Source organism: Apus apus, chromosome 1, assembly GCF_020740795.1.
Source record: "Apus apus isolate bApuApu2 chromosome 1, bApuApu2.pri.cur, whole genome shotgun sequence".
Classification (NCBI taxonomy): domain Eukaryota; kingdom Metazoa; phylum Chordata; class Aves; order Apodiformes; family Apodidae; genus Apus; species Apus apus.
Genome location: NC_067282.1, coordinates 156151039 through 156172461, shown reverse-complemented (window position 1 = coordinate 156172461; position 21423 = coordinate 156151039). Strand labels below are relative to the sequence as shown.

The following is a 21423-nucleotide window of genomic DNA, read 5'->3' as shown; positions in this document are numbered from 1 at the left end:
GTGAAGCTTTGAATGGTAGGATAACTTCAAGACCTGCACTGCTGGCTTGACTCTGAGCCTATCATCAATTTTTATATAAAAGCTCATTCCCCTTATGCGCATGGTCATCTGTTACTGATGTTTAGTCTCTTCTCTCTGACAAGAAAGACCTGCCATTGATTCCTTTTATCTTTGAGTGGTAATAGACAGGAAGGGTGGTGTGCTGTGTTTGATGCTGTGGAGCCATCTTTCACCTGTAAAACTCAAAGGTAATGAAAAGAAGAACAATTATTGCTGTGCCTGTGTTACCGCAGCTTTGATTCGCACAAGAGATCAGTGGTAAAATAAAGGAACCTGCATCTCTAAATGCTCCAGCCATTTTAGGAGGAGACAGTTACTACCTATAGGGAAACTCCTTGGTACCTTTTGATAAACCCATGCTTAGCAAGGCTGTTACTGAGATCTGTAAGTAGAGCTTTTATTCTCTGTGTATTCTTTTTTTGGTCCCAGCTCAGCCACATTAGACTTGGTCTCAGCAAGACTGTGTCCCCAGCAGCCAAGTGCCCTACACATCCATAACTCCCACTGATTTTTTTCTTCCACTGATGAAACCTTCCTTGTCTGTGTTTCCCCCTTTGTTTGTGTGGGGTTTGTGTAGGCTGTTGCTTGCAGCACAAACTTGTGTGTTGCTAACTGTTGTGTCCCTTACAGAGACCCTTACCCTAGGTTGCCGCTTGGTTCTGCCTCATGTTCCTGCCATACTGCAGTACTTCAGCAAAACAATGTTAAGTGTGGAGAAAGTGAAAAAGAAGAAGTATAGAGCTCAAGTCAGTAAAGAGCTGAGTATACTTTCCAAGTAAGTGATCCTTTAGTGCTCAAAACAGTTAAAAAGTTGGAAGGAGGAAGGAAGGAAGAGGCTTTTCATAACAGGCTACAAGTTAAAAAACAGTAAGTCTCAAACTATTTAAATTTAGAGTAGCTGAAAATAACCTGGCTCTGTCATTGAACTTGCAAGCTGCTAATGACTGAGGACAAAAGTTTTCAGAAATTTATTCTAGCTGTTTCTGTTGCTGGTACTCAAAACCAATGCCTCTTGGGTGTAAGAAAAGGTATAGAAATACTTGCCATCATGTGGAACTGAATAGTTTGGCTGATAGCATGCATGCTTTTTGGTGGGTACGCTCATAGTCTGGGTATAGATGGATGGGCTGACAAAGCCCTGTGATATGGCACTAGTGCTGCCTTTTTCTTTGCTCTAGACTGGTGATTGAATTGATAGAAAACAGTAAATTTCCTTGTCTCATTGTGCAGGATCAGCAAGTTTATACAAGAAAAGAGTCAGAATTCAGTGCTTGTGAGCCTTCTCCTCCCTTTCCTTTATCAGAGTAACATGGAGCAGGTAGGTAGAAATTACTTCCCTCTCTCCCCATTAAACATACATTTTTCTCTTAATAAAGTAGATTCATTTAAGATGCAGTTAAAAATCGTAGTGATAACCTGCCACTTCTCATGATTAGCCTGAAATCAGTTCATGTGTTTGTAGTCTGCTGTGCATGCTGTGCTATTCCATGTTGATGTGTACAAGTCACTAGATGCTTTGCAGGGATTCCAGTGCTCAGGCTGACTCTGTTCCCCCTTTTCATGAGGAATGTCTGCAGAAGTTTTTATGCAGTCTTTACTTCTTTTGCCACTGTAGTCAATCAACCAAATTCCTTGCAGTATTTGAAATACCGTGGATTTTATACACCCAGAAGACAAAGCCATAGCATCTGGACAGTGGTATGAATACTTGTGGTGGAGTATGTAGTAGATGCTGTGTAATGGGCACTGCTTCATTGTTCTGTTGCAGCATGAAAGGCAAACATTGTACAGTGAGCATGTACAGTAACATGCTCTCATGTCTCCTGCTTCCATTCTATTCTCCTTCCATGCTGAAGAAATCCAGTTGTGGGTATCTCAGGACTGAAACTTCACTAAAATCCTAAATTCCTCAGGCATGCAGTTGAAAGAAGCAGAGCTCTTCATGACTTAGGCTTTTGTAAACTGTTAAATAAATTGAGCCATGAGGATATTGACTTGTGGATGCCCCATTCCTGAAAGTGTTCAATTACAGGTTGGATGGGGCTTTGAGCAACCTGATCTAGTGGGAGGTGTCCCTGCCCATGGCAAAGGGGGTGGTAACTAGATGATCTTTAAGATCCCTTCCAACCCAAACCATTTTATGGTTCTATGATACTGATAAAATATGTTGTTTAGGTTTCCCTCTCCACCAAACCTTAGTTTCAGAAATATAGCCCCATCTAAAATCTATTGATTTTTCAGCTTATGGTTTGTATCTCAGTTTTCTTAAGAAATAAGCACTTGCTCAATGAAAGATTTTAGGTTTACAGAAATAACTGCTAGGCAGCAACCCGTAGCTTCTGCTTTGCAAGTAATTTAATTGTTCAGAGGGTTCTGGGTTTTCAAATCTCTGAATCATCAGGGTGCCATATATGGTTTCTATTCAGGAAGGTCATACAAGTATATGGTTTCAGTATTTATATCGAGTTATCTGTTTCTTTCAGGGTACGGAGATTGACATTCTGGAGACAGTGCAGAACTTGCTGAGGCATTGCTCAGACCCTGCAAGCTTTCTCAAACCTCTGGCAAAGCTTTTTTCTGTCATCCAGAACAAACTGTCTCGACATAAGCTGTGCTTGGTATTTCAGGTATTGCATTTTTATGTGTGTCTCTGTGCTTTTTATTACTTGTTCTAAGAGATCAGAACGAAGTAAATAGCAGTATTTTTGTTGTATATGAGCTTGAAAACCTTTTTAATCTATGAATTTGTTAAGGGAAAGTAACAAATTGCACATAATGGAAACTGATGAGATGCAAGAAGACTTGTAAAAGTTTTGACTTATGTCCTGGTTCATGTGAACATCACCAGGGTTCTTTTGCATAAGAGAAGCCAAATAAAACATGCTTCATCCATAACAGATCATGTATCTTTATGAAGTAAAAATTACTTTGAGCATCCTGAAGATCATTTTTATTTCTATTCTTCTCACTAATTTATAGCAGTCAGGCTGTTTTGTAATTCTTTTAAGTAACTTGCATGACTTTTTTATTACCAGGAAAACCCAGGAAACACTCAGCATAGATATTTTGAAGCTTAGGAACTTAAAACATCTTCTAGTTTATGGTAGATTATGGAAGAAGGGCTCCTGTTAGGCTTCTAACAGGAGAAAAAGTCATGCTGTTGCTTTCCATATATTTTGTGCAAAGTAGTAAAGTGTTGAATTCTCAAAATTTTTATCAACTCTTAACAGTGAAACTATTTTGTTTTGGTTTGTTTTTAGACTTTATCTGATTTGGACAGTGAATTGAAGTATATTACTGATGTTGTTAAGGTATGCACAGTTTCTTGGTTCACTTTTTTCCCCAACATTGTCTTGTCATGTTTCTGGCCTTGCTCATGAATGACTTGTTGCTCTTCCTTAGCTGAATGCCTTTGATCAACGGCATCTCGATGATATCGACTTCGATGTACGTCTGTCAGCATTCCAGTCAATCACAACCTACATCAAAGGAATGCAGGCAGTGGATATCAACTTCCTCATCCCTGTTATGCACAACTGCTTCTATACCATCCAGGTTGGCTGAGTGTTCCTTCTCTTGCTTTGTGAACCGTGTGTCCTTGATGAATAACTTCCAAATGATTTCCATTACCTGTTTTTTTGACACTGCAAAACCTTCAACGAGTGTATTTGAGTCTTCTTGCCAACACCTGTTTTAATTGTTGCCCACTTGCCTTTTCACCTGTGTCCTCAAGAAGGACAAATACAGTGGAGCAAGACGGCTCACCCAAGAGTAATGCATCTTTCTATTAGTGAGCCCTTGAAATGTTTGGACAATTTGTGCTGTAGAAAAGGCATATTGCAGTATTAGAAGGCTGCATTTATGTTTGTTGCAGCATGTTCTGGTTCTGTGAGTCTGCTGGTAAATCTAAAAGGATTCTTCTTGTTTGGAAGGGTGACCATTAATTCAGGGCCAGAATGTCTCAGGAGTTATTTGATCTCTACAGTCTTAGTTATGTTGTGTCCAGTGCTGTTGTTCAGTAGTCTTTTGGGGAGAAAAAGTTGTCATGTCCAGACTCATATGGTACAATTTCTTCATCCACTCAGCTAGGGGATATGGCTCTTAGTGACAACGCAAGCCTTTGCTTGACCAGTGTTATCCATCGACTGGCAGAAATCAACCACACAGAAGATGACTACAAGGAGCTAATCCAGCATACTCTCCTGGAGTCTGTGAGAAGGGGGCTGAAGAGTAAGACTGAGGTGAGGCACTACTATCTGATGACACATCTCCAGCTGTCTTCAGAACGCCAGATTGGATGAGACTTTGGATAGAGGAGTTCCTGGGGTCTGTTGCTGGGATAGGAAATGCAGATAATCACTATAATCAAACTTACCCTTAATTTGAAATCTTACAAAAATCTTAACAAGTCAGACAACTCCACTGTCTTGTGTTTCTTTGCCGTTCTTTAGCTTTTCTCAGTTGTAGCTCATTCTTTGAAGGAGAAACTGTAATTTATGTGCAGTCCAAAATACAGGTGTATTTGCTGTTACCAAAGAACAGGACTTTACCTGAAACACTCTGTAATGCCAGTACTGCTGTTCTGGGGAGTGTGTAGCAACCTCTTTGAGGGATACTTAACCTTCACTGCTTGCTGTTTGCAGAGCATCCAGCAGGACTACACATCATTGCTTTCCTGCCTCATTCAAACATTCCCAGCAAATCTTGAATTCCGGGATATGGTCCAGTTGACCAACCGCCATGATCCCGACATGGACTTCTTTGAGAACATGAAGCACATGCAGGTAAAAGGCAACAGGCATTCCTTGAGGCCTATCTCCCCCTACCAAAGCAAAAGCATTTTACTGGCAGAAAACATTTTCCGAAGCATCTATACTTTGAAATAAATTGAACCTGTGTCTTTAGATACTGGGGGTGTGGGTGTTAAAAAATAAAATAAAATGTGGGCATCATCACATGGGTGATTACAAATCAAGTTCATATATCTATCTATAAATATATTGGTTATATGAGTTAGCTGCATTGTTTGTTACCACTTCCTGATTTAGCTAAAAAGTATTGCCTTCGTTTTAAATGGTTGCTCATGATCTTGAGCAGACAACTCCACATTACAACCTGTGTGTGACCCAAGCCCACAGTCAGCAACAGTGTCCCGAGGATCCCTCTGAAAGAGACAGGGAACTTGTATTTTTAATACCTTGTTCCTTGTTATTTTTTGTCTGGAGGTTCAGCAGCCCCTATTCATTCACAGGCCTTTGTGATATAAATGTTGCTCCAAGCCTGGTCTCCTGTTTTTTCTTGCAGTATGAAAATACAGCATTTTTCCTGCTTTCAGAGATGCAATGAGAGAGCATGTTTGCTACTTCTGCAGTTAAATGTAGAGACTTAATTTTTTTCCATGTAATGTTACATCAGGCTGCCTCCTCTTGTATCACTTTCCTCCCTTGTCTGATACCTGAAGGTGGCATGGTTTTATGATTGTGAATTCACAGTGAAATACCCCATTGAATTGGAATATGTATTGAGGCAAAAGACTAGTGAAAGCCCAGAGACTGAAGGGGAAGGGTCTGTCCTTGGAATATGTTTATGTCATTTTTAAAAATTGAGGCATTTTCAGAACTGCTGAATGTATGTACTTCATGCTGGCTTCAAGGGCCACCTCATTCACTGTCTCTCACGTTTGGCTCAGATCCACAGGAGGGCACGAGCTCTGAGGAAACTGGCTAAGCACCTCACTGAAAAGAAGCTTATGCTGTCCTCCAAATCCCTACAGAACTACATCATGCCTTATGCTACTACTGCTATTTTTAGTGAAAAAATGCTAAAGGTAGGCTTTTAAATGGAATGCATCCATTTGAGTATTTTCACCTTCCTCGTATACAGTTCTCCTTAAGTGACTAAATGTGTTAAAAGGCTGACGGATTTGTGGAGTGAGCGTTCCCCCTTCAGACAAGAGCTCTGCTTCTTTTGGTGGCCGAAAGGGTTTGGAAGGTGCAGATGTAGTCTGGGCCTGATCCTATGTCTGCTAAACCTGTCCTTTTTCCTCAAAGATGGAGCTCTTAACTGCTTGGTCTTGGAGTTTTGTTTGGTTTTGTTCTTTTACTTGGGGTTATATTTGTTTGCATTTTTTGTAATCAGGTTATTATTTTTTCCCCTCTGCCTCCAAACTGCTCTCTTCATGTTCAGTTGTGAGATGAGTCACTCTTTGGCACCAGAATTTGTGTGGTGGGGAGCATAGGCTGTGCCTAGTAACTGGGGTGGGAATAAACACTGTTTTCTCTCAAGTTACGAGGGAACTGCAGGAATCAGCTGGAAACCTGTGAAATCATTAGTAGCTTTGTAATTAAAGTTAGAAGAGTGACATTTTGTTAGTCACTTCATACATTATAGTGAAAACATAAGCAGCTAAATGTAATGCCAATGTGAATAGACTTCTTGTGACTTGGAAAAGCAAGGTTTCACACTTCTGCACAGTTCTCTGCACACAATCAGGAGAACAGCAGAGCTGCTAATGTCAGACCAAGCAAATGGCTCATTTGCTTCCTGTCAGAAATACTCTTCTGAGGCTGAAACAATTAGAGCTTAGGCACAGGACCCAGCACCTGCAGCTGTACAAACTGTGCCCATGAGTAGAGTGATGGCAGGCACTCTTCCACCAATGGGAGGTAAAATGCATTGATTTAAACTTTGGTGAAGAAACAAACACTTTTTATTTCACGTCAGAAGTGGGTTAACAATGTGTATTTCTAGTTGATCAGCATAGCCTAGCAGTATTTGTGTGTCTGTGGTTAAATATCCTGACTGTTTTTTAGTTCTTCACACAAGTAAGCCCACAGATTTAGTTATGTGAGAAAAGTGAACTGTGTGGAGGAATATTTGGAGAAAGTGTGTCTTGAGATCTGCTTGGTGAGCTGTGATTTAATTTTATTTTTCACCTGATGATTAAGAGGACATCTGAAAGAACTGAATACCAAGCATCCCTGCTGGACAGACATTGCTGCTTCTGGCTCTTGTTGCTTTGAGTCAAGTATGCTTTAAATACATATTCAGCATGAATGCTGACAGTAACTGAATTTCTGTCTTTTGGGCAGCACGAAAATATGGTAACAGCCTCAGTTGAACTTGTGGGAGCCGTCTGCCGACATCTCTCGTGGTCAGCATACTTGTACCACTTAAAGCATTTCATCCATGTCCTGCAAACAGGACAGATCAGTCCAAAGCTGGGAGTCAGGTAGGTACCATGAATGATGCTGCTCAAGTTTTCTTCTAAGACTGTTTAGGCAAAATTCAGTGTCTTAAGGAGTATCACATAGATTTTAGCCTCTTTCCTCAAATGAGAGATTGCTGGCTTGGAGATGGGCTTATGCAAGTTGAAGTACATGTGGCCTTGCAGTTCAGTGCATCTGAGCTATGAAGGATTGACAGGTTATTGCTTTCTCATACTGTGTTTCATTGAGTGCATGCCAGCATTAGCAGCTTCTTCTGTTGGGCTGTCCCTGCCAGTATCACTGTCTGTGAGGTTCCTCAGTGAGGTAGGTCACTGAATGCATATAGCTGAAAAATAAACAGTATATTTCCTGGTTTATTTCAGGATAAACCTCCTTAAGCTGCACCATCTCCAAGTCTGAAATTTTTTAAAAACTCTTCTAAAGTTTTCTGTTGTGTGTTGTGTAGGTCTATACAACTTTTCTTTTTTTTTGATGGAGAGCTGATCTCTCTGTTTTCCTTCTGCAGTTTGTTAGAGACAGTGCTAGAAGCCTTTCACTTTGACCACGAAACACTTGAAAAGCAGCTTTTGACCATTGAGAACCAAGGTGAGCTTTCTGCTCCTGATTGTAGAAACACTACATCTAATTTCTCAAAGTGCTGCTAATAAAAATGTTGTGGTTTACTTTTGAGGTCAGCTACTCCCAGCTTTTGAAAATGTGCATATTGGAAAGCTACTTTTGGCTTACCTCCTCAGGAGCAATGCAGACTGTCCTGTGTGTTGATACAATGAGGTGAAGGGGGGAACCACCTCCATGTTACCTATCCATCCCAGATCTCCATAAGCCAAAACAGCCCAGACTGGGTTTATGCAAATCTGGGCGGTTCTCCGGGGTCTGCACCCACCCACGTGGCTCTGTCTGCATTTGAATTTTATGTTTGATGTTGGCTGCTCTCATTGTTACCCAGAGTTTAATCAGGTGCTGAACATCCTGTCCTTGCTTCCCTCACTGCTTCATGGGAAGAAGTGATACCTTTGGCTTCTTCACCACTATGGTTACCTATGTTGCAGCCTTTGGGATATTCTGAGGGTGGAGGAGGATGTCTCATGCTGTGCTTCTCAGTACCTTGTGAAATTCTCAGATGTGAGAGGCACTTCTCTAAGGTTCAGGCACCTTTGCTAAGGTATCTGTGGAGTTCAGCTGAAGAATTAGTCTTTGCTTTAAGCCTAGTCCTGAGGGGTGATTGTCAGAAACTGGCATGCTCCCTACCCAGTAAAATAACTCCAATGTTTAGTAATTGCTCACTGTTGATGATAGGTAGGAGCTTTGTCCAGACCAAAGCCGTCACAAGAATGTATTTTAAGAGCTCAATTTCTGTGGCCTCCTAGACTTACCCATGTTTTTGACAATTACTTGACAGTAGCTACTACCACAGTCCTTGAGCCAGTGGTGGAGGGTGAAGAAGGCATGGAGCTGGAGCAGAGTGAAGGGGAAGAAGAAGCATTTGAAGAAAAAAAAGGCAAGAATCTCCCTGAGGAGCCGGCAGAGCCTGAGCAAGCAGCTGAGACATCTGAAGATGCTGAGCAAGTGGCCAAACCTGTTTCTTTTTTACCCCGAAATAAAGAGGAGCTGGAGTGTTTGATCAAGCACATTCAAGATACAGTTACAGTCAACATCTTGCCTAAATTGCACAGGTGTATTGTTGCAAAGGTGAGGAGTTGGCAGTGGGAAGGTGTTTTGCAGACCTGTGCAGCTACTGTAAAGGTTGGAGTGCTACTTCAGAGAGCCCAGTGGAAATACAGGACTTAAAAATAAATTTGGCACAACTGGAAAGAGACCATCTGAAAGCACAAAAGAGGCTTCATCGTCTTTGTTGTGTCATGGAGATTCCTGACAGACCCTCTGGTCAGTGTCAGTGGTTTGTCTTCACTTCCCAGCTGAGAACTGGCTTGAACTACACAAGTGAAATGACTAAAGCCCCTTGCTAGTACCCAACTTAGCTTCTGTATTGAAAACACAGGGATTAATCTCACCTGCCCTTTAGCTGTCTGGGTTTTTTCTGTAGTCAGCAGAGGATAGCAGCTTGCCTTGTTGGCATCTTCTAGCATTTGTTGAGGAAAATCAGGATTTGTTTATGTGTGTGAAAAGTGTATTGTGTATGCTCTGTCTTAAAAAGGTTAAAAGAGACGAGGAACACAAGCTTGTGAAATCCAATGTTGTGAATGATGAAGAGGTGGTTCGTGTCCCATTAGCTTTTGCAATGGTCAGGATGATGCAGTGTCTTCCCCGAGAAGTGATGGAAGCCAACCTGCCAAGGTAAATCCTGTCAGAGCTCCTTAAATGCTTTTCATTGTGCTGGGAATGACTGCAGCCACCTTGTTCAAGCTATGGTTACTTACAAGGCTAGATGTAAGATGGGCAGTCAAATACTTTTGTTGGAAACTGATTTTACTAGTGCCATTCCCCTCTGTCAGCATTTAACCTGTGTAAAACAAAGTTTGACAGGAACTTGTTAAATCCTTGAGAGCAGAGCTGTGAAGCAGGTTGCAGAGGTATGGGTGGCAGAGCTGGGGAGCAAGTAGTGTACAGATAAAAAGGACGATCGGTACCATGTCTTGAAGGACAGTGGATGTGTGTGTGACTATCAAGGCTTCGTGTTAGGCTTTGAGTACAGCTCTGCTTGTAAAACAGCACTGAAAAGCAACCTCCTTAGCTAGCATTGAAATCAGTTTTGCTCTGTTTGAGGGTTAACTAAGCTGTCTTTCTCCATTTCCAGCATCCTGCTGAAAGTCTGCACATTTCTGAGGAACAGATTTCAGGAAATCAGGGACATCGCCCGTAACACCCTCATTAAAATCATGGAAGTGTTGGGAGTGCACTACTTTCTGTACATCTTAAAAGAGATGCAATCCACTCTTGTCCATGGATACCAGGTAATGCTGAAATTTTTCCTCTTCTGCTCTCTGTAGGTTTTCTTAATGTGCTAAGAGGAGAATATAAAGGGAAGTTGCTCCTGACGTTGCTTTGCACTGGTGGAATATCTTGGTATAATAAAACCAAATACTATTGGTGGTGCCTGCATCACTCTTTGTTATGCCAAGTGTCAAATGAAGGCCTGTACCCAAAGAACTTAAGAGTCTAAGCAGGGAAGAAGAGAGGATCTCCGTCTTCCCTGTGAAGAGTTGAGGTTTGGAGGTGAAGGATGCATTTCTGGTTCCAGCAAAATTACAGGGAATCTTTCCAGAAAGTTCAGTAGGGCCAAGCACAATCTGAGGTGAATTACCACAGAGACTGCACAGACAGTATGTGGTGATGCTAATTGAAGTCTTGCTTCCTAGACCGAGAGCCAAGGCTCTGCCTATTAATTTGTCTTTCCTCCTTCCACAGCGGTTTGGGTTAAGAATAATTTTCTGTGTGAATTACCACAGTGGAACAGTGTGAGCTTCTGGCTGCTATAACAGTGAAAGAGCCAATTAACACAACCTAAAAATACCATTAAGAGCACTGGGGATAGAGGAGATTCTTGCCCTCCTGCCAATGTGTGGAGGGACTGGGGTCTTCTTCCTGCTTAATGATACATGTATCCTTGTCCTCCCAGTGATTTTTTTTTCCCTATAATGAGAGCGCAGATGGAGTGTGTGAGTTGTGACATTCCTGCTTTGGGAGTCTCCCCATCCAGTATTATTAAAGAGGTCTATGCAGTGGGTTGGAAACATCTTTGCTTCTCTTTCTGTCTAGCTCCATGTGCTGACTTTCACTGTGAACCTGTTACTGAAGGGCCTTGCTACCAGGCTTAGTGCTGGTGATTTGGACCCCTGCTTGGATATTCTCATTGAGGTAAGAGCTATTCAAGATTAAAGGAAAAAGAGCATCATGAAGTGTCTGGGATGGGCTCTGGGTAGAGAAGGTTTTTGTGTCGATTGTCTTAGACTTGGTGGCAAATGGGGCTTTTTGTGTGTGTACTGAAAGGAGGGAGACTGTTTGTAATGAGGCATCAGCAAACCCCTTGTAGAGTAGCAGATTATCTCTGGGGCTGTAACTTTAGCCCTGCATCCTCTGAGAAAATGTATTCAGTATTGAGATACCTGTGTTCCCCTGTACTCTAAAGTGCTGAGCAAGTCAATGGGCATCTAGTCAATATGGTCCACAAAGCCCAGAAGCTCAGCTGGCCACCCAGATGGGGTATATTTTGGATGTCTTGGTCCAACTGCAGTCCCATTCCTTACATCACACCACCACTGAGGGGTGTGAGAATAGCTTCCTCATCTGGTGTGCTCAAACTGGGATGTTTTATGCCAACAAAGGAAAAGTAGATGTGATTTGTGGGAAGCCTGGAGAATTTGTTTTTTCTGTGGATGGGGAAAAATAGTGTGCTGCTACTGGAGGAATCTGGCTTTGCTTATTTTGTCTTTTCATTTACTTCTCTTGCTTGCTTTCCAAAGATTTTCAACCAAGAGTTGTTTGGGAATGTAGCTGAAGAGAAGGAAGTGAAGGGAATTGTCTCCAAGGTCATGGAAGCACGCAAGAACAAGAGTTACGATTCCTATGAAATTCTTGGAAAGTTCATAGGAAAGGGCCACGTGACGAAACTTATTCTGCCACTGAAAGAGGTAAGAAAAGTCAGCCAGAGTCATTCTTACCCCTGAGCACTCTCCATTCTGTGTGATGTAAAAGAATTTCTAGATCCTCCAGGCGACTACTGCGACGTTGTCTATATAATCCCACTTTGGCTTCCCATTTTTCTTTTGGAAGGCATTATGCATCCAGCCCATAAAATGAGAGTTTGCTATTGATGTCAAGGGCTGGAAATCGTGTTCTGGGAAGCTTCCTTCTGTTATAGAGGGAACATCCCACTATGAGTTCTCCGTGCACTCTCCCTCTGCTGACTCTCATTAATGCCATTTACTCTGGAGTTCCAAAGTCCTGCAAGGCTGCCCTGTGGTTTGATCTTTTGTGCATGAAGAAAATGCCACCAAAGTGTGTTTGATGTTTTTTTTTTTTTTTAGTAGAGTGCAGGCTCATGCAGAAATGGAGCCTTGGTTTCCTCATGAGCTCTGGAGTGTCCTGGTGGTGATAGGTAAACTGGCTGGAGTCTGAGAAGAGGCTGGAGAAAAAGAAGGATGTTGGGGCAGAGCTGACATGATGGGACACTGTTCATGTAGAGCTGGGGAGTTGAGGCAGCAGATGATGAGGGAGGCATTGCTCTGGATTTTCTCATGATTTCTGAATGCAGATAGCAGGCAGATTGCTGCACTCATACTGCCCTCTGACTCTCATAATTGTGCCTTTGCAGGTTCTGGAGACCACCACAAGCTTGAAGATTGTCCGGAAGGTACATGAAGCGCTGCGTCACATCATGGCAGGCCTGATCTTCAATTCTGACATGACTGCAGAATCCCTTCTTCTCCTCAGTCATGGTCTTATCAGTGAAAACTTGCCTCTGCTCACTGAGAAGGCCAAGTGAGTTCCAGGGTGTTATCCAGATGGTCTTTTATCAGTTGGGAGGTTTGCTTGCAGAAATGACAGCTTTCAAATTCAACCAATCAAAATCAGTAAGGCCTTTTTGACCACCTGGTAAACTGGTCTATGTATTTGGGTGTTTGGATGAAGGGATGAGGGGCAGTGTTTAGGAGAGAGCTACAGACTGTCACATGAGAGGTGTTTGAGGTCCTGGATGTTCTCATGGGGTCAGGAAGAAGAGAAATTGTGGGCTGTCACTTTCTCACTCCAGTGCTCATGCAGAAGTCAGGGAGAACCATCAGATGTCCTCTCCAACTGGTGGTATAACTGCTCAGAGCTGGATCTGTGTGTCTTACATTTCCTATGTTACGTAAGCTGACTTGCTCCTAGAGTCTGACAGCTGTTTGAAGGATTCTTGGAGCAGTTCTTATAAGCCATCAGAAACTGAAATAATTATCAGTGAATTAATTGCAGTGGACAGTTGTGGGAGGTGTATTTGCTTGAAGGAACTACCACAATTTTGTCTGTCCACTGAGAAGATAAACCAGGAGATGTTATGCAAATCAATGCACATCTTGTATTAGTGACATTGTTCCCAAATCTGAGGGTCTCAACTGTCATGCTGCTCTCAAGTCCCTTTTATTTCACTGTGCTCTGGCTGTCACCTGCTTTTGCTTCCTGTGTGGGGTAGCAGCTGAGCACAACCCAGCACTCTTCACTCCCAAGAGCGAGCTTGTTGTGCAGAGGGTTGAAATCTGAATATTCTCCTTTGCTGTACACTGCTTTTCAGAAAAAAAGTTGACCCTCCTCCAGATCCTCGGCTGCAACCAGAGAGCTGCTTGCTGCTCCAACCCACTCCCACGAGAGGAGGGCAGAAAGCACGTGTCAGCAGCAGGACTAACACGTATATCTTGGTTGATTCAGGACTTCGGGTAAGGATCTCCTCAGATATGAAGCTTTGCAGTCAAAACTTTTTCTAAGAGTATCCAAAGGAAGGTATTCTGGATACATTATGTTAACAACACAGCCACCAGCCTTAACTTTATTTTGCATGTGGTAACTCCAATGGTGCCTCTTAGAGAGCTACAGAAAGTGCTTAGCCTGCTGCAGATGTTTGAATGGGACATGGTATAAATTCTGCTATTCTGAAACAATGTGGGACCTTACTTGACTATTTGAGTCCCAGCCTGACTTTGAGATCAATGTTCTGTGCTTTCTACACTAGCTGCTGCACATGAGCCTGAAGAGATCCAAAGTAAATTCTTCTGAAGAGCATGCTTTGGAAATGTTAGACCCTTTTGTTCAACTGCTTATAGACTGCCTGAAATCCATGGATGTCAAGGTACAGTTCTGAGCTGGGGTCTGTCTGTTCTGGCTGTTCTACCATGAAGGAGGCCCACAATTATCATCTTGCAGTGATCTGCAAGAGTAGAGAAAGCCATCCAGTTTTCAAAGCTGAGTAGTGTGTTAATGTCTTTATCTAGTAAATTCAAAGTTAGAGAGTTACGGAGTGGCAGATAGTGTTTTTAGAACTGAGAAATCCTTTGTATTACATGTGAGTGATTTGAAAGTGGTTTATTTATTTAGCTAATTCCCTTTTACCACAGTTGCAGATAGCCTGACCATGTCTGTAACAGGGTGAGAAAAGTGTTCTGTGGATGGCATTGTACTCACTGCTGCCCTTTGGCTCTTTCTTACAGGTGATAACTGGTGCTCTACAGTCCTTGGTCTGGATTTTAAAGTTTCCTTTGCCTTCTGTCAGTACAAATATGGAGCCACTGATCAAGCAACTTTTCCTCTTGCTGAAAGAATTTGCCAAGACAGGAGTAGCCAAAGGCCAGAATTTCCACCTGGTTGTGAGCTGTTTCAAAGTAAGTCAGACCCAGCTCTGCTCGTTTTCACTTTAAGATAAACTTCTCAGAATTGAGCCTCTTCCAAAGGCAGATCCCTCCTACAGCTGTCCCTGGAGAGGTAGTCCAAAGATCACATGGCAGCAAGGGAAATGGCTTTCCTGATTCTTTCCCAAGGGAAAACTTAAAGAAAGTTATCCACAAAAAAGACATGCCTTGGCTCTGAATAAGTGTTTTTCTAAGAACATATTTGCCTTCTTTCTTCCTTATAATAGTATCTTGTTACCACCTTGTCTTTTGAGAAGCGTCAATTTTGTATTTGAAGAGCTTGCTTTTAATGTGATTAAGTGGAGTAAATTCTTGCAGCTGAGAGGAATTAACAGGCAATTAACAGTAGTAATACCTACTCTTTTGGTGTGCAGTGTCTTCCTGCAGATGTTTTCTAAATGGGTTGCTGAATTAATTACAGCTTCATGGTCATAAGGAAAAGCTAGAGTATTTAATACTGAATGCCGGTTCCAAAAGAGTTTTCCCCTCTTCCTGCCTGTGTTCTTGCATCATGGTTCATACCTGTGAGCATTCCCACTCATTTCAAGGACTAGTCTGAGTTTGTGTGTTTATGTTCAGTTTTTGTCTCAGAATTGCCAGATGAAAGCAAAATCTGATGAGAACAGTGTTAGCTGCATGTTTCAGAGCAGGAGTTTGTCTTTTCAAACCTAAGTGGTGGTATAACCAGTCAGTCTTTGGTGTTGGCTTATGTTTTATGGCTCAGCACGTGCATTGACAATGTGCACATTGGTTTCGTAGTGTGTAACGATACTTGTGAAGAATGCAAAGAGTCAGATAACAAGCAAACAGCTCCAAGTGCTGCTCGGCTTCGCTGAAGAAGACATTTATGATTCATCACGCCAAGCCACTGCCTTTGGCCTTCTCAAGGTACTTCTGTGCAGCAGGTGTACATGTTCTGTGAGCCACTGGAATGGTGGTGGCTCTGCCTCTTGCTGAAAGGCTGTACCATCTCATGTCAGGAACGGGCCACAGATGCTGTTAATGCTCTTTGTTTTGGGTGGGGGGCAAGCAGCAAAACTTTCCTATTTGGTTTACAGTCAGTGTTTGGGAAACTGTTTTATACACATGGATATGATGATGTATTTGGGTCTGAGGATGTTTTTGGTAAAGAATCAGCATCCCTATTCATTAGACTTAAGTATTCTGTGTCCTCCACAATAAACAGATATGGCCTTGTAAGCCACCTTTTTTCACCTTTTTTTAAAAAAAAGTTGTTGTGGGTCTGTTTGAACGTGTGAAAAAGTCAATGTACTTCCTGAGACCAGTGTGTTCCCAGCCACTGCATCTCACACTGTGCAAGCAAAATGACATGACTCCATCTGTGCTTTCACATTTTTAGGCTATTTTATCCAGGAAGCTGATTGTCCCTGAAATAGATGATGTGCTGCAGAAGGTTGCCCAGCTGGCCATCACAGGCCAGAGTGAGCCGGTGCGAGTCCAATGCAGGCAGGTTAGTAGAATGGAAAGTCTCTCACCTTACTCTAATTAAAGCCCTCTAACAGGCTAGAGGGCTTAGTGTGGCCATCTCAGCTCTCACAGACACGTGCCTTAGCCCTGCTGAACCCCTGACCCTGTTTCCCCTTCTTCCTAATCCTTGTTCCTGTTATGATCTGGCTGGCTCTAGTTCTTGTGACTGATGGCACAGCAGGATCACAGACTGCCTGCCTGTACTGAGACTGCTTGCCATGGCACACCTGCAGAGCTACTCAGCAGCAGAGGCGTGGTCCTTCCATTGGAGGCTTTTACACCCGTGGAACTGAGAGCCTTGCCCTTTCCTGAATCTTAGCAGAAGAGAAATTGCCACAAATCCGTGATTCCTTCCCACGGCCTCCTCCTCCTTTCCAAGCTAAAAGCAACCACAGGACAGAATTGGTTCCTTCAATTCGAGCACTGGATGCAGATGCAGCAGGAGCTCTGCATAACAAAACTTTGCATTTCCATAGTTACAGGATGAGCTGTGAAGGATTGAGAATCTCTGTTCACAGAACCCTGTGCAGTTCAGAGTAATACTCTGAAGACTGATCTGGCAGTTGTCCAATGCCTGCAGATCCTGTTCCAGGCACAGAGCTTGAGAGCAGTTGTTGGCCCCTTGTGTAATAGGAACTTAAACACACAGAAGAAAGGGATGATTCTCATGTACTTGCTGCTCCATCACACCATTATTTTCATAACCTTTTTACAAGCTTTCCTAAGTGTTTCTTGTAACTCCTCTCTGTGTTTTTTGTTTTGGGTTTTTTTTTATTTCCAGATTTACTTAAAATATATTCTGGACTACCCGCTTGGTGACAAACTGAAACCCAATTTGGAATTCATGCTGGCACAACTGGAGTGAGTTTATATTCTCGACATCTCTATCAGAACAGAACCTTGTTGCTTAAATACTACTTAAGTAGCCACCTCAAGGGCTGTTTGTAAGGAGGGAAGGGTGTGGCCTGAAGTCTTGATTTTCCTACCCCTGAAACACTTGCCTTTTTCAGAGATGGGCAATTTGATAAAGCAAGCCCATTTTTTCTTCCCTGTTTCACAGCTGGTTCTTTATCATTTTGTAAGCAAAGGTTCTGTTGTGTGCTTAGTGGTTAACCAGCTCTGCTGGTTGTGAACCAGGTGGACTAGAAAATCCAGAAAGAAGAAGGGAAGATGTATTTATATGACAGCTGTTCCATGGCAGTGGTCTCAACTGCAGTTGCAGGCACAGTTGGGATCAACTGCACCAATTCAGCAGGAGCAGTATGCCTGAAATCTTCTTCTGAGCATGACCCCAGCCTTGCTTGAGGTGACTGTAGTTCACCCTGTTCCCCAGCACCACAGCACAAGCGCAGCTGTGCTGGCTTGACTTGGCTGGAGCCCTTTTTAGCCGCTTTGTCTCTCTGTGCCCGTTCACTGGGAGGTGGGGCCGATGGGCTCCCATGCTTCTGTTCTCCCAAGTACCAGACCAGGTCTAGGAGCTGTTGTAGAAAGATCCCTGTCAGTGTGTGTTTCTGGCATAGGTCATTCCTGTCAATTGTTACCAACTTTCTGGAGTATTAACCCAGCCCTAACTGTTAATGATTTCCTCACAGGTATGAGTATGAAACAGGAAGGGAGTCTGCACTGGAGATGATTGCTTACCTCCTTGACATGTTCCCAAAGGTAAGAAGCACCCTTTGGTGTTCCAAGCATCAACAGTTACTGTGGCTTGCAGTAACAGTGTTTTCAGAGCAATTTATTTTGGGAACACTTGGTAGTTCCCGTTATCTCTTACCATGAGCAGCACATTCACTTATCTCACAAGAACCTTGCTTTGCTCCAAAAGAGAAATAACATGCTGGAAAGTCTGCATTACTTCTTTATCTAATGCTCTCAGTCTGCAAGTAAATTAAAGCTCTATCAGCTGGCATTTGGATAAACTTGATGGTGATTTATGCCAGGAAGAAACACAACCAGTTTAGGACATGGAGTATGAAGAGAAAGTGCAGTCTGGAGTTTTCTCACTGTAGGTTTTTTTCAGCATTTATGAGGGATATTGTTAACTGAACTGGTGTGTGATGTACCATATCTGGTTTGTTGGCCTGCCTGGAGACAGAGGGCTTCTCAGTGGGATGGATCAAAGTTAAAACTAAAAAATAACCATGCATCTATGCATGGCAATATACACAAAATGGTAAGATGCCTTAAAGCTCTGCATCTAGAGCTTGACTGAGCATTCAGAAGACTGAGAGAAGCACAATCAAGCAAGAATTTGGGAGGAAGGAAGAGAAATTCTGCACACTAGGCTGTGCTTCACCACTGCCTGATTAGATTTAGTATCTCAACTTGCTTCCTGCCAACTCTGTACAGTAAAAAAGAGCAGTTAGGTCTGAGAGAAGGAACTTTGGGCTGATTGCTGCAGTGCTGAGGGACTTCAGCCTGTTCCAGTGAGAACTGAGATTAAAAGTGAAAATGCCTGTTAAGGTTTGACACTCACAGTGATGTCCCAGGGACATGTTAACAAGTCAGAGACAGAGTGGGGCTTGGGGCTGCTGTACATTCCCTGTGTGCTCCAACAACGGGATCACGCCATCCTTTCAGTTCACCTGCCTCAAAGTGAACCCCACTTGGGGCTGTTCCTATACACTGTGCAACAAGCTCCTGCAGGATCTACAGTTGACTAATGGTTGTTTCTTTCTAGGATCTCCTCCACAAATACTGCGGGCTGTTTTTTCTCTCCCTTTGTATGATGATGATAAATGATGACTCCGCCAAATGCAAAAAGATGGCGGCCTTGACGTGTAAATCTCTGCTCAGTAAGATAAACAATGAAAAACAAGATCTGATGTTTTCCCTGGTCACAGAGTGGTTTCACAGCAAGAAGGTATTGGGTCTTTTCACTGACCGGGTCTGGACTCTATGTGGGGGCTGAGTGACAAGTGAGAGATTGCTTATGCCAGGTCTAGTGGATTGGTGGATTCAGTTATGCCTGACTTAGTATGAGCAAGATTCAGTTTAGAGCACAGCTTTAAAGAGCTGTGCTCAGCACCATAGTTCTTGCTAGTAAGCAGAGGAGGAAATGGTACAGCTTTGTATAGCTGCACAAATACAGGGAACTGGCTGCTGCTGTAGGTCAGTCTGCAGACTTCTCAGCTGCATTGTACTGATTGCTAACAGCCCCTCTTCTGGGTCAGGTATTTCACCAAGTGTAGTGTTTGCTCTGGTTAAAGGTCTGAGCAAATTCCCTAAAGCTCTTTTGATCCCAGTAATTGGCTTTTCATGCTGTCATTAGGTCAGACTTGCTTCATTCTGTTGGCAGCAGCTGGAGGGTGGCAAACCTAGCCTTCCAGATCTCCCATTTTGATCTCGGTGTTTTGTTATTCTCATACAGGACTCAAGGTTCAGCCCCTCTCTACTAGTGGAGTGTTCTTCAACAGTTCATCCTTTTCATCTTTAATATGTTCAGTTCTGGTTTACAGCTACAAGCTGCCGGTTGTGTTGTGAAGAGTAAAAGAGCCCCCAGAGCTCTGTGGCTGGGAACCAGACTGGAAAAGGCCTTTCAGCATTCGATTTTAGTGTGTGTTTCCAGGGATAACTTGTGCCACTAGGTGCTTTTGTCCCTAGCTGACAACATCTCCTTTCCCAGTAGGAGTCTGAAAACCAGCTTCTCTTCAGATGCTGTTGTTACAGGCAAAAGTATGAGTTGCTACCAACTCCTGCCTGTGGGAGCTGCAGGATTTGAGTATCAAGAAGTAACAAGGGGTGTTATTCTTTCTGTTGGCAGAGCTCACACAGGAGGTTGGCTGCCCAGGCGTGTGGTTTGTTTGTTGAAGTGGAGGGAGTAATGTTTGAGCGGCGGCTTGAAGCTGTCCTCACCCTGATTGAAAAAGAAATCAACCCAATTACATTTGAGGACGTAAGTAATTTTTCCCATGTGTGAGGCTTGAGGAACAAGAATTAATAAAATGGAAGAAGGGAAGAAGCGTTAGAGAGATTTACTGTTTGTGACTGAGGAAAGACACAAACATGCACATCTGTTCTGAAGGGGACCTCACTGACCTGGAACTGTATTTTTGTCTACAAGTCCAGATTTGATGTCTTAGCACAGGGGCAAAGGAAATTTCCATAAGACATGTATGTAACCAGCAGCGATACTGCTACTTGCCCCAGCCTCTATCAAGTTCTCTGTGGGTGGAAGGGGGTCTTGAGACAGACCTCAAGTCTCAGGCTTTGGTTTTTACCTGTTTGACTTGGTGAGTGGCAGCATGTAGCAGTATGTATGTTGAGGGAGCTTTCCCTGATTCTGGTCTTTCCTTTTGTGGAAGGAGGAGAGAGACTTACCGTTTTTTCTGTTTAAAGTGAAGTTATAAAATCACCATCAGAAGGAATGGCAGGGTGCAGGGGTAGCACTGGGACGAGTTAGAATCTGTTTAGTTGAAAAACAGCCTGATGATCACATGGCAACATTTAGCTGGGACATGTGCTTGCTGGCTGTGGAGATGTGTGTAAGTGGGGAAGGTGAGGTGTGCGTCGCTTGTGACCGTCTGCTTTGTCTGGTGTGATCTACAGCTTTAACTTTCAAAGGAGTTCCCTGCCTGTACTTCAGACCACGTTTGTTGAGTTTTTTTACAGCAGATCTTTTCAATGCACATGCTTAACTCGGAATAACAAGGCCTCAGATTTTGCTTGGCATGTGATAATCCCAAAGGGATCCCAGGCACTGTGCCTGGGGAGCAGCTGGGTATGTTACTGATGTGCAAGGGCAACACACTGAGCAAGAGAGAAGAGCCTCAGGGTGTGTGAATTGCCAAAAGATGAGAATAAAATACCTGCAGTGAGGAGAAATTCAGTGTAATCACCCCCCTGTGCTGCAACGTGTTGGTAAAGCACTGACTAGTTACACCAAGCCAGCTGGTGATTGCAGGCAGAGTGAGGACCTGAAGACAATTTAATAAAACATAGTGCACAAAGTGTTGTCCTCACAGCGTGGGCTTCCCAGGTGACACAGGCACATCTGAGCTCAGCTTGTTTCTAATAGTGAGACTCAAACGTGTACGAATACATGTATGGACATTAATTACAAACATTGCATGTGTGATTGCTTGCATTTAGAAACCTAAGAGTTTGTTACAGTAACATCTGTATAAAAAACAAGAATGATTGTATCTATAATCTCCTGCAGAGGTTCAGTCTCCAGAAGAAATGGTTTAGTGGAGCTACTTCTGTTTATTTAGGGACTGGGTACAAATCAATCTCCTGTTTCTTTGCAAGGTTGATCTGAAATTTATCTACTAGGGTAAATAAACTCTGTCTTCGGGTTCTCTTAAGCA

At 43.0% G+C, this 21423-nt stretch overlaps 1 protein-coding gene across 3 annotated transcripts in view; it reads left to right on the top strand.

Moving 5' to 3' along the window:
• Positions 1-21423, top strand: part of UTP20 (UTP20 small subunit processome component) — a 60349-nt gene that overhangs the window by 32283 nt on the left and 6643 nt on the right. Inside the window, exons 31-55 of one of the 3 annotated variants that reach the window (XM_051644143.1) lie at positions 706-835; positions 1291-1378; positions 2544-2687; positions 3321-3371; positions 3463-3615; positions 4146-4301; positions 4704-4844; positions 5750-5887; positions 7152-7291; positions 7795-7874; positions 8689-8978; positions 9445-9584; positions 10045-10201; positions 11007-11105; positions 11711-11878; positions 12562-12728; positions 13519-13660; positions 13954-14070; positions 14429-14599; positions 15386-15514; positions 15987-16097; positions 16896-16975; positions 17707-17776; positions 18795-18977; positions 19878-20009. In XM_051644143.1, the coding sequence (XP_051500103.1) occupies positions 706-835; positions 1291-1378; positions 2544-2687; positions 3321-3371; positions 3463-3615; positions 4146-4301; positions 4704-4844; positions 5750-5887; positions 7152-7291; positions 7795-7874; positions 8689-8978; positions 9445-9584; positions 10045-10201; positions 11007-11105; positions 11711-11878; positions 12562-12728; positions 13519-13660; positions 13954-14070; positions 14429-14599; positions 15386-15514; positions 15987-16097; positions 16896-16975; positions 17707-17776; positions 18795-18977; positions 19878-20009 (3377 nt within the window). Of the gene's footprint in view, positions 1-690; positions 836-1290; positions 1379-2543; positions 2688-3320; positions 3372-3462; positions 3616-4145; positions 4302-4703; positions 4845-5749; positions 5888-7151; positions 7292-7794; positions 7875-8688; positions 8979-9444; positions 9585-10044; positions 10202-11006; positions 11106-11710; positions 11879-12561; positions 12729-13518; positions 13661-13953; positions 14071-14428; positions 14600-15385; positions 15515-15986; positions 16098-16895; positions 16976-17706; positions 17777-18794; positions 18978-19877; positions 20010-21423 lie in introns of all 3 variants that reach the window. The other 2 variants (XM_051644134.1, XM_051644125.1) reach the window with 2 other exon arrangements.